The 13,183-nt window shown below is 35.4% G+C and overlaps 1 protein-coding gene across 1 annotated transcript in view; it reads left to right on the top strand.

Annotated features, from left to right (window-relative positions):
• RB1 (RB transcriptional corepressor 1) overlaps positions 1–13,183 on the top strand; it is a 131,072-nt gene that overhangs the window by 21,916 nt on the left and 95,973 nt on the right. The window contains exons 3-4 of the mRNA XM_032611172.1: positions 8,747–8,862; positions 12,752–12,871. Of these exons, the coding sequence (XP_032467063.1) occupies positions 8,747–8,862; positions 12,752–12,871 (236 nt within the window). The remainder of the gene's footprint in view (positions 1–8,746; positions 8,863–12,751; positions 12,872–13,183) is intronic.

Genomic DNA, 13,183 nt, shown 5'->3' with positions numbered 1-13,183 from the left:
AAACTAGTAGAACCAATATTCTTACCTTATATTTTTTACTCATGATTCAGTTGCTGCTTGTTTCTCTGAGCATACTAGGAGGAAAAAGAGAGAGTAAAAAAAGTCATTCTATCCTATACGGGGGGATGACTATTGCTACTGCTCTTTTAAAAAATGTGCATTTAACATCAAGTTAGTGCTGGAAATTGTACTAGGTTTTTGGGGGTATAACGGTGTATTAGATATAATTATGCCTTCAAGATGCTTACAGACTAGTTGAGATATGGACAATTGAGCAAGTAAGTAAACTGAACTTCAGTTTACTTAAGTGCTTAAATAGGCCTATCCATTCAGTTCTGTAAGAGCTCTTAAAGGAGGGAGCCCCAGGTACTAAATTCTTGGGCAGAAGGCTAGATGAATCTCAACTTGCCAGGTACGTATTTTTCTGGGAGTAGAGTCAACTGTCTCCCCACAAAGGCATTGTGTAACTGGATGACTAATTCAGCTGGTGTTCACCCTTGAATATGGTATCAAAAATATGATTGAGTACAAATATGATTGAGCTTTTACATTCTTCTTGACTGTGCTACTCTTGCCTTTTGCTTCTTCTGACCACATCAAAGAATTTCCTTAACACTAACTGCTGAGGGCTAATATTATGCAAGTGAGAGGAAGGATTTTCTGGCATATTATCCCTTTTGCTCCTACATATAACCTTGGTAAGGAGGAAATCCAGGAGTGGAAGATAAAGGCAGCTCTTATCACCTCTACTTCTCTAATACATTTAACTTGTAACTTTATGGCTAATCATGCATTACAGTCTCATGAATCTAGTGTAAGGATGTATCCTTTTGACCCTGAGATAAAGAGCATATTATTTATGGCTTATTTCCATCTTGGTCATGGCTGATATTTTAAAAAGGGAAGATAAGAGAGAGTAGTGTTTTTAACTTTTAAAATTTTAGTTTAAATTCATGTTGGTTATGATAGCATGACTAGTTAAGATAACCTACTTTTCAGATGTTTCCAAGATGATTTATGTTACCACTTGGTGGAGCTCTTTTATAAGTTAGTGCTTGCGATAAAGCAAGTACAAGTCATCAGTAATTCGGGGTTGTCAATTGGGTGGTTCAGGTGAACTAAATTAAATGACAGCTTAAATAGGTAGCCTCTTAAGTATTGATTGTAGATTTCTATTTAAACTATAGTATATGTAATTACAGTTTTAATATTTTAAAGATTTTTCTCAAGAATATTCCTAATTTTTCTCTCTCCTGCTTTATATAAATTTAGTACTTTTAAATTGACTTACTTTCCCCCCATTTTATAGTTGTTAGGTAACTTAGAAAATGTATCTAGTGTTAATGAAGAAAATGAAAATCATTTGTAATCCTACCACCTAGAGATAATAGTTAACATTTTGATATATATTTGCCTTTCCTTCCTTTTAAAATTTTTTCACAAAATTGGAGTCAAAATATACACAGGAATTTGTATTCTGGTGTTTTTTTCTCTTAACATGTCTTTGGTATTTTCCCATGTCCTTATAATCTTTGAAATGTTTTAAGAGTTTTATGTTATTCTATGATATAGCTCTTTCATAATTTTTTTAACCGTTTTATTTAAAGATATTTAAGCTTTTCCCACTATTTTTACTCTTATAAATAATTCTTTGAACATATATTACACTAAATCTTGACTCAACACTCCAATTATTTTCATAGGATAAATTCTTAGAGATAAAACTGAACTCTTAAGGATCTTGATGCATATTTGCAAATTGTCCTTCAACTGACACTATTCTGAGGTTCAGTATTTTCAAAATACGTTTATTGGAAATTACTGTTTTTTCTTTTGCAAAATGCTTTTTCTTACCCTTTCCCCATTTTTTTCTTCTGTTTATTTATTGGTCATTCTTTTGGCTGAGTAAAAATTACTTTTCCTCTGTTTTAACAATTTTTAAGGTGCTGTTCTGAGCCCATTTCGTAATTCTCAACTAAATTTTCAAGAAAACAAATCAGTTACAGATTTTAGGTTGTAAATTGCCATTGGAAAATAGGGCCTGGATCTTGAGAGAGCAGTGAGGGCTGGAAAGCAGGATGAGATATGAGAAACATCTGTATGGAGGTGATGAGGGTGCTATAGAAGTGGATGAGATTGTGGAGGAAAAGAGAAGGTTCTGGGAAAAAGTCCTTGGAATTAGGAAACACTGAAAAAGTTGGGAGAAATAAAGAGAATGCGGATGTTAGAGTGTTTAAAAAGCTAAGGGAAAAAGGTTCATTACAGTGGTGTTAGATGTTGTATACAGGACTTTGTGGATGAAACCAAAGAAAAGGCCATTCAGTTTAGAAAGAGAGCAGTCTTTGGAGACTTCGAGAATAGCGTCAGTAGAATAGTGCTTATATAGTAGATGTGTTCAGTGGATGCAGTAGGTGTGACTGTGAGAGTGTACATGGTGAGTATGTGTGTCAATAGTGAGAGGTTTAGATGTGTGGTTAGGCCAGTAGCTTGATAAAGTCCAGGGATAGGGTTTTTTCTTTTTTTAAGGTGGTGCAAGCTTATCTTAAGGGAAATACGTGTTTAGAAAGAAGTGTTAGAGAAATTACAGAAGACAGAGGGAAGCATTAATAAACTAGGTCTTGAAGGAGATGAGAGGCAGTGTGATCCAAAGTGGGAGGTACGGAGGGATTAGATATATTAATTTGAGAGTGGAGGAGAATGTCCATTTGTTAAAGTCAGAAGAGGAAGTTGAAGATGCAGAGACATTGGAGGAAGACTGAAGTTTATGGTGTTTAGAAATTATTTGACGTGGAGAAAAATGTCGAGGCTTTTGGTATTGTGATTCTCTAACCTTCTCAGTAAAATAGAAATGAAGAGTACGGAATAGTAAAGTAGTTAAGAGTATAAGACTCTTAGTGGGGTGATGAGATTAAGGATTTCAGTAGTGAAAATGTTAGGAACATCAATGTAGAAATGTAATTAAGGAAATATTCTTAAATAAATGGAACAATACTAAATTGAGTGTTAAGAAACTTGGGTTTTAGGTCTGTGGCATCGACTGGCTGTGTTGAGCAAGTCTCAACACTCTAGTCTTTAATTTCTTTTTTTTTTTTTTTTTTTTTTTTGCGGTACGCGGGCCTCTCACTGCTGTGGCCTCTCCCGTTGCAGAGCACAGGCTCCAGACGCACAGGCTCAGCAACCATGGCTCACACGCCCAGCCACTCCGCGGCATGTGGGATCCTCCCGGACTAGGACACGAACCCGTGTCCCCTGCATCGGCAGGCGGACTCTCAACTGCTGCGCCACCAGGGAAGCCCCTGGTCTTTAATTTCTTAATCTGCACAATTAGAAGTAAATCAGATGTCCTTTACGGATTTAAAAATCTTGAATCAAACTGAACTAAAAAAGAACAAAACACAGCTACAGTAATCAAGACATTGTAGTACTAGTAAAAAGAAAGACAAGCAGGTCAGTGGAACAGAAAAGAGAATCCAGAAATAGAATTCACACATATATAGTCAGTCTTTGCACACAGAGGTGCTAAGGTAATTCAGTGGAGGAAGGATATTCCTCTTAACAAACGATGCTGGAGCAATTGGACGTCCATATGCAAAAAAAGAACTTTAATCCCTATCTTGCACCATTTATAAAAGTTAATTCAAATGAATCGTAGATCTAAACTTGTAGAAGATGACATAGGAGAAAATCCTCGTGACCTGGAGTTAAGCAAAGATTTCATAGATAGCACCACCAAAAGCGTGATCTATAAAGCAAAGTAATAAATTGAGCTCCATCAAAATTAAAAACTTATGCTCTTTGGCATACAATATTTAAGAAAATGAAAAGCCACAGATTGGTTGAAAATTTTTGCGAAACACAAATCTGTTAAGCGATTTGAATCCAGAATGTATAACTAATTCTTACAACTTAATAAGACAAACAACTGAATAGAAAATTGGCAAAAGATTTGAAAACACCCTTTACCAAAGAAGAGATATGGATGTTAAGTAAGATTTGAAAAAGTACTCAATGTCATTAGTCCTTGGGAAAAGGTACCATTACATACCTACTAGGATGGCTAAAAAACAGGCAAGAACAGCCAAACAAAAACTAAGTGCTAGTAAGGATGTGAAGCAGCTGGAACTCTCATTTGTTGCTGGTGGGAATGCAAAGTGGTACAGCCACGTTGGAAAACAGTTTACTAGTTTCTTATAAACTTAAACTTGTATTTAATATAGAACTTAGCATTCCTCAACTTAGATATTCACCCAAGAAAAATGAAAACATACATCCACCTAAAGATCTGTAGTTGGATATTTAAGGCTAGGGTTAGTAGCCTTATTCACAGCAGTGTATTCAGCTGTTGGAGTAGATAAATAAATTGTGGCGTAGTCATACAATGGAGTGCTACTCAGCAATTAAAAGGAATAAATACTAATATTATAGATACAACAATATGGATGAGTCCTCAGAAGCATTATGCTAAGTGAAAGAAGCCAGACGAAAAAGGCTACAGACTGTATAATTCCATTTGTATGATATTCTGGAAAAGGAATTGAAATCAGATCAGTGATTTCCAGGGGCTGGAGGTCAATAAACATGATTTCTTACACACACACACACACACACACACAGACACACACCTCCAGCATTCCTTAGCATTCCCAGGAATGGATGTTTCTGGTGTGGAGAAGGGTGGATTACGGATAGTATTGAGACAGATATGATACAGAGGAATGAGTGCTAGATTCACTGATAATAGTGCTGCTGATGATGGTTGTGGTTCAATGAGTATAATGCCGGGCACCGTGCTATTACTTAAGTGCATCCTCAGAGACTTCCCTGGCATTCCAGTGGTTAAGAATTTACACTTCCACTGCAGAGGGCACAGGTTTGACCCTGGTTGGGGAACTAAGATCCTGCATGCCACCACGTGAGGCCCAAAAAATAAATAAATAAAAATAAAAAGCGTCCTTACTGTTAATTTTCATAGTGACTCTGATTAGATATTATCATCTCTATTTTAGTAGAAACTGAGGTCTAATTGGATTTAAGCAAGTTGCTCAGTTATACCACTAGAGTATTCAAACTCTTGAATGTTTGACACCAAAAAGCATGTTCTTAACATAAATAAAAGTATAAGTTCCAGGGAGACAGGGAATTTTGTTTGTTTCTGTTTTCATCACTGTATCCCCAAAGTCATAAAACCATGGCAGTTGCATAACAAGTATTTCTTTTTTCTTCTTTTTTTTTAATGAGTATTTCTTTAAAAATTATTAGAGATATCAAATTTTGGAAGATATTAAAAAACAAACTGGAAGAGGCAAAGAAAACTATATGAAGATATATGATTTTTTTTTTTTTTCTTGCGGTACACGGGCCTCTCACTGTTGTGGCCTCTCCCGTTGCGTAGCACAGGCTCTGGTCACACAGTCTCAGCGACCGTGGCTCACGGGCCCAGCCGCTCTGTGGCATGTGGGATCTTCCCGGACCGGGGCACGAACCCGTGTCCCCTGCACCGGCAGGCGGACTCTCAACCACTGCGCCACCAGGGAAGCCCTATGATTTTTAAATGATTGCAAACATGGTGGTTAGGCTGATGTTTTCCGTTTAGGCATTTATCATATCAGATGACTTTGTGTTAAATTCTGTCATTTGTGTTCCAGTATAATCTACTATTTTAAAAAGTTAACAGAATGATTATAGAGTAGGATTTTGTAGTTGATTCTCATCTTCATGGCTTTGTAAATTTTTTCCTTCTGGCAAATTTTGGTGGCATCCAGATATAAGATCAGACCAAGTGGATGTTATAGGTTACAACTAAAATGCAAGCCCTTTCCATATCTGTCTCTATCTCTATATATAATTCTATATCTAGAATCTTAAATACTTTAATGTAGAAATTCTACTTCTAGGACTCTGTTAATTGGAAACTGATTATTTTCTTCACATAGATTAACAAAAATATTTGTGCATGAATCATTTGGTTTTATAACATTGATCTCATCTGTAATATGGTTCCCTCTAAAGAACTAAATCAAATATAGGTGATTAAAATATTTAATATTCTCAAGTTTAGAAGGAACATTTATTTTTCTTCCATATATAACTGTGTATGAAGAAGAAAGAACACTTTATCTATACATATAGTTAATTGGGATGCAGCTAGAACATCAACAGTATCAACAACAAAAACAAGATTTATAAATCATCTGAAATAAAGGTCACACATTTTGCTTATAGGAAAGTTCCTCTGGTCCTTAAAAGTCAGAACCTATGTATACAACATTTTATTTAGGCATTTTATCATTTCAAATGAGCTTATGTTGAATCGTATTTGCTATGTCCTAATAAAATTTGCTATTTAAAAAAAATGAATAAAGTACATACTCAATTTTAACAATCTTAATACTTCATTTCCCAACTTTAAAAGAGTAAAAAAAAGATTGGATTTGCTGAAAGAAGACACATTGAGAGAAGTTAGGTTCAACAGGTGATAGCCTGAGCAAAGAAGCAAACCAAAATCATGATAAGAATTAAGCATAAAAATTAAAAAATCATGGTAGTTTGGAAGTTGTTTATTATAGAGACAACCAACCTTTTACATCTTAGTAGTTCCTGAGAAATTGACCATAGTAATGTAAATACTTATAAGTGTATATATATATATGAGTTTATGTTCATTCATTTTATTAAAACATACTTAATAGTCATTATAACAGTCAAGCAACATATACTTTGTTGTTCAGTTTCAGAAATAGTAAGTATGTAGTCCAGTTTCAATGTCAAATTTATTGAAGTATAATTTATATACACTAAATCAACCAGTTTTAAGTGAAGAGTTCAATAGGTTTTGACAAATGTTATTTAACCATTGAGATCTAAAAATTTTTTATTACTCCAGAAAGTTGTCTCATTCTCTTTTGTCATCATTCCCCAACACACATCCACTCCTGTCCCCAGGCAGCCACTGATCTACTTTCTGACATTAAAGATTAGGTTTGCCTTTTCTAGAATTTTGTAGAAATCAGAGTGTACACAGCATGTACACTTCTGTATTTGGCTTTCTTTCCTCTGTGTAATAACTGAGATTTATCTATGTTGTGTGTATTTATACTTTTCCTTTTTATTGTTGAATAACATTCCATTGAATGGATATACCACAGTTTATCTCTTCACTTGTTTTTGGATATTGGGTTGTTTGAGTTTTTGGTTTTTATGAATGAAGCTGCTGTTAACATTCAGGTACCAAGTTTCCACTTCTCTTGGGTATAAATATCTAGGGGTGGAATTGCTAAGTGCTATGGCAGGTATATAACTTTATAAGAACTTGCCAAACTTCTTTTCAAAAATGGTTGTACCATTTTACGTTTTCATCAGTAATGTTTGAGTGTTCCATTGCTTTATATCCTTATCAACCTTTGATATTGTTAGTCTTTTTAATTTTAACAATTCTAGTGGGTGTATAGTTATAATACAAGTTTTAAAATATTTATTTCCCAAGTAGCTAAAATTAAGGAAAAGTTTAGAGTTGGATAGTGATAAGCTTCATATTATCCATAAAATTTGATAATCTAGAATAATTCTTTTTTCTAAAGCTTTTATATAATTGAGGTTTCAGAACAATATAAAATTGCATCACATACTTTTCAGCTCCATTGTAATCTCCAATTAAGAGTAATAAGCAGTTCCAGCTGTTTGATAGAACATCAGATTATTTGGTATTTCTTTTGTTTTCAATTTAATATAATCCATATTTTACCTATAAAACTTACATATTTAAATAGGGATGTGTATTTTTGGGGATAAAAAGTATTTTAATGATAATGAAAAAATATTCTAATGATAGTGGTAGCCATCATTCATTGAATATTAATTATATGCCAGATCTAAGGGCTTTATGTATATAATCTCATTTAATTCTTACAAAGTGATATATGTATTTCCATTTTACAAGGAAGGCAATTAGGGCACTGAGAGATATGAATTTCATAAGGTTAAAAAATACTTGAATCAGGACTTCCGTGGTGGCACAGTGGTTAAGAATCCACCTGCCAATGCAGGGGACACGGGTTCGAGCCCTGGTCCGGGAAGATCCCGCGTGCTGCAGAGCAACTAAGCCCATGTGCCACAACTACTGAAGCCTGCGTGCCCTAGAGCCCATGCTCCGCAACAAGAGAAGCCACCGCAATGAGAAGACCGAGCACCCCAACGAAGAGTAGCCCCCGCTCTCCGCAGCTAGAGAAAGCCCACGCGCAGCAACAAAGACCCGAGGCAGCCAAAAATAAAAATAATTTAAAAATTTTAAAAAAAGACTTGAATCAATAGATTGACAAAAGAACAAGTGAATTAGAAGAAAAAAAATTTTGGAGTCCATTTTATGGAGCCTAAAATCTTTCAACTTGGCTTTGATGACATTGGATTACTGAAAAATGAAAGTATTTACTTCAGAGAACTGACTGGCCCCTAGATTTTTTGTAGAAAGTTGTAATTTAACTTTTTGACCTTTCTAGTAATTTTTTTGCCTTATAGTATAAAATTTAGTTACTAATTTTGTAACTAGTTTGTTTGTTACTAGTGTAGAATTAAATGCTCTCAAGTATATGACCTCATAAAGATTTAGTAACAAATTAATTTTGTTATGCTGAATAAGAAAAAAGTTGCATATAATACAGTTTTAGCACAATATCCAGTGTGTGAATGATTTAATGAAATATTTGAACCTTTTTGTTTTGTTTTGTTTTGTTTTGTCTTGTTTTGTTTCCAGGAAGGTTATGTTCAAAAGAAAAAGGAACTATGGGGAATCTGTATCTTTATTGCAGCAGTTGACCTAGATGAGATGCCATTCACTTTCACTGAGCTGCAGAAAAACATTGAAACCAGGTAAAATTTCTTATATTAATATAGGCCTCTGCCATTAAAGAAAGCTATTTCTGAGCTATCATTTTAATAGACTTTAGGGAATTAGTGGGAAATGCTAAAATTAAATAAAACGTAGAAAACTTAGGTCAACCAGTGAACTCCTGTTCTCCATTAGAGCCCTTAATGAAGGTGTATTTTTGCCACACTTTCTTAAAAATGTAGCAGTTTCTGTCCTGGGAAAATTTCCATTGTGTCTCTCACTATCTGTAAACTTTCTTAATTGTAGCTGTTGATAAAATGGACAAAAAAAGCAAAGATTTATGAAGTAGGCTTATATATTAAAACCTTTGTAAAAGTAGTATGAGTCTATCTTAAAGGAATTTAGTTGATTTATTAAAGTTTAAGATTATTTAATATAATAGGTATTATAATTATATATGTTTTGAGACTGTATGTTCAGTTGAGTATCTATTATAATACTTGTCCCTGTAATTACTTAATTAAAGTTTCTAATTAAAGTTTCTAATTAAAGTTTCTAAGCCTAATAAGAGGAGTTTACTGTTTCCAGTAAGTCAAGAGAAGCCTTCTGGGAATTCCAGTCATTTCTTTTGCAGTATGTTTATGAAATGTAACAGTAAATAATTTTACCAAAAAGATAGTAGTATATGTTTTTTCTTGGATAAAACCGTCTAGAGTTAGACATAATTGGTATTTTGTGTAAATGAGATAAATTGTTGCATGTTTTAGTAACTTTTTCTTATTACCTCTAAATAGAATGTGGAAACAAAGGCCTTGTATGTTCATATTTAACTTATTGAATATGAATTGGTTTACCTCTCAGAGATTTCACAGTTTAACGTTATTAGCTAAAATCACTAAATCAAAATAGTTTTTATATAGCTGAAAAATAATCTAAATATAGAGGTAAAATTTTGCGTTGATTTATTCATTTATTCAGCATATGTTTTCGTGACCTCTGAGGATTAGAAAGAATGAATGTTTGGGTTAAGATAGACTGGGTTTATTTTACAAGGTATATGACTTGGAGCAGATTGCTTATCCTTATGAAGTCTCGGGTTCCTTTCCTTTTCTGCAAAATAAAAATTATTAACTACTTGATAGAATTTTGAGAATTAAATAACTTATAACGAGCAGAGAAGTAAATAGTTTTCGAGTCAATGCCTGTAACACCATAGGTGCTGATGAGGTCTTGATCTCTTTTTTTCTGTAGATTCCTCCTATTACCCGCCCCCCCCAAACAAAAAGGGGGAAGGAAACAAAACTTACCAACTGCTAGGCGCTGTGTTACTCTACTAGGTTCTAATGATATAGAGGTGAGATACAGTCTCTGACCTCAAGAATCTCATCCAGTTTAAATTAAACAGATGACTGCAATACAGTGTTATATAGCTATCCATAGACTGCTAAATAAATATGACAGAGAAAGTCTATTACATCCTTTATCTATAAGGTGAAAGAATTTTCCTGGAAAAGATTTTCCTAAACTTTTTCTCTGAGTAGTCATAGAGTAACTCTGATTTATAAAATGGGCATATCATAAATAATATCACTACAATAATTATAGTAATGTATTTGGTACAACTTTTTCTTAGGGTATCTCTCAGTGTTCTGATAACTATCCAGGAATGTTATCTAAACCACTGCTTCTTAAAAGTACTCTGGTGAAGGGCTAGTTTCTTTTCTTCCCAGTATGTCATAGACTGATGTTTTAAAAATAAGTAATATAAATTAATTACTAGAAAAATGAAACAAAAATCATACTAAACACAGGACTAAATTTTTTATTATTGGATTCAGCAGGCATTAAAATTAGTGTCAGATTGCCATAAAAGTTTTTAAGTGTTTACCCCCAATTTCTGTACTTAATTGTGGACTGGTAAACAGTTTATGGACCATTATCAATCCATGGAGCACTGCTCCTAGAATATGTAGTTATCTACAGATCTGTGTGTTTTAATTATGGCTTTTTATGCCTGTCTGCCTGCCTTCCTTCCTCTCACCTTCCTGCCTTTACTTCTTTCCTTCAGAGGAGGACTACAGAAGGAATAGAGACTCACTTAAGTTACCCCTAGAAAAAGGTGGCTTTTTAGTAACAATTCACAGTTTTCATGGTGCTCCATGGATAGGTATTGCCATATATCTCAAAACTGGAAGTGAGAGTGGTTCCTGAATAAATGCCATTCTAAGTTTGATTTCTTTTTCTCAGCAGGTTAGCTCCATTCTTTTTTTTTTTTAAAGTATCGATTTTTATTTATCTATTTATTTTTGGTTGCGCTGAGTCTTCGTTGCTGCGTGTGGGCTTTCTCTAGTTGCATCTAGCAGGGGCTACTCTTCATTGCAGTGTGCAGGCATCTCACTGCTGTGGCTTCTCTTGTTGTGGAGCACGGTCTCTAGATGTGCGGGCTTCAGTAGTTGTGGTGTGCGGGCTTGGTTGCTCCATGGCATGTGGGATCTTCCTGGACCGAGGCTTGAACCCGTGTCCCCTGCGTTGGCAGGGGGATTCTTAAACCACTGTGCCACCAGGGAAGTCCCCATTCTTTTTCTTTTCCAAGCAGCATCATGATTATCTACTCTGTATCATTTCTACTCCTCCTTTATTTGCTTTCCCACAAAGCTTGTCATGGCTGCCCCAATCCCCTCTATATCAGTGGAACTTTTCATAACCTTCTTTTGTGTTCTGTGCCCTCTGCTGATTAGCTGAGGCTTTTATTTTTCCAGTTCCCAAGATAAATGTCTGAGTGGTACAGCCCTCTTTTTGGAATGAAGCCTGTAACTCACTGGTTGCTAGACAGCCTATGGATGGGTCTAGTGACTACCCTGTAGTTCAGTTAGCTGCTTTGGTATAGCTCCTTAGACAAACTTGATTAGAAGTGAGTGTGTGAAGTGCAGTTGATGCTTGCTATCTGTAGCGCCCTATTTTTCAGAAGTCAAAAATGTATGTATTGATATTTCAAATAGGTTAATTCTTATAGAAAACAATAAACAATGATTTAAAGTTACTATTTAAACAACCTAAAATTTTTAATCAGTTTCCCTTTTCCCTTCTCCAACAATTCAGTCCTAAAACCGCTGGTGGGCTGAAGAAAGTAGGTGTGTGCATCTGTGGTGGGGAGCACTGTGGTGCCCAGAGAAGGATGCCAGAGCCACAGTGGGATGAGAGGGTCATCCACCAGGGGCCTGGGGCTTCTTGACATGGGCTGCTTGCTGTGCAATGTCAGAGACCAAGCAGGGTGTGCGGGCAGCTGGTATAGGGAGTCATGGCACATGTGGGGTAAGGGCAGTCTGGGGTGAGGAGTCAGAGTCCTACTAGGGTGAGGATGGTGTCCATGTGGAGGCGGGAGGGCAGTCCAGGATGGGGAGAGTCAGTCTGAGCAGGAGAGGAGGGTGCCTATGTGGAGGAGTGGGTAGCTTGGTACTTATATGGAGGATTGATTAAATGAGTAAATTAAAGATAAGTGGGTCCCAGGTTTCTCACTGTCAAAGAAGAGTTGTGAATATGGAAAGGGAAACACTGGAAGGAACCCTGTAGTTTTTGTGTTGGAATTGGGTAAATGGATGTGAACTTGTGATTTTAAAACATATAGATAGATACAGAAATAAATATATGTATATGTCTGTTATAACCCTTATTTTTTTTTCTGTGTTCTTGATGATAAGTAGATGTAGGCATAGGTGTATAGATATAGTGGTATAGGTTGAAGACTAGTTGATTTTTTTCCTCTTTAAATTCTAGTAAAATGCAAAATCTAAGTTCCTTCTAAACGATATATAATAGTGATTTGGTGTAGAGCTAACAAGTGTTTTGAATTGAAATGTCTATGCTTTGAAAATGAAACAAAATGAATTTTTAAAGTTATGGATTCACTTTTTTCTATTCTTTCCTTTGTAGTGTCTATAAATTTTTTGACTTACTAAAAGAAATCGATACCAGTATCAAAGTTGATAATGTTATATCAAGACTGTTGAAGAAGTATAATGTGTTGTGTGCACTCTACAGCAAATTAGAAAGGTAAAGTACAAATTTTATTAGGGTTACACCCTGCTTTTTCGTATCATTGTTCATGATTAGTTTCCTTCTGGGAACTGTTACATTCTTAGTAAAGTTATTAAGTATTACACCTTAGATTTGTCCCCTTAATATTCTTTTTTTTTTTTTTTTTTTTTTTTTGGGGTACGCGGGCCTCTGACTGCTGTGGCCTCTCCCGTTGCGGAGCACAGGCTCGGGACGCTCAGGCTCAGCGGCCATGGCTCACAGGCCCAGCCGCTCCGCGGCATGTGGGACCCTCCCGGACTGGGGCACAAACCCGTGTCCCCTGCATCG

The sequence above is a fragment of the Phocoena sinus genome, chromosome 18 (assembly GCF_008692025.1).
Source record: "Phocoena sinus isolate mPhoSin1 chromosome 18, mPhoSin1.pri, whole genome shotgun sequence".
NCBI classification, from domain to species: Eukaryota; Metazoa; Chordata; class Mammalia; order Artiodactyla; family Phocoenidae; genus Phocoena; species Phocoena sinus.
The sequence above is the reverse complement of the archived record's forward strand: the minus strand, read 5'-3'. Positions and strand labels throughout refer to the sequence as shown.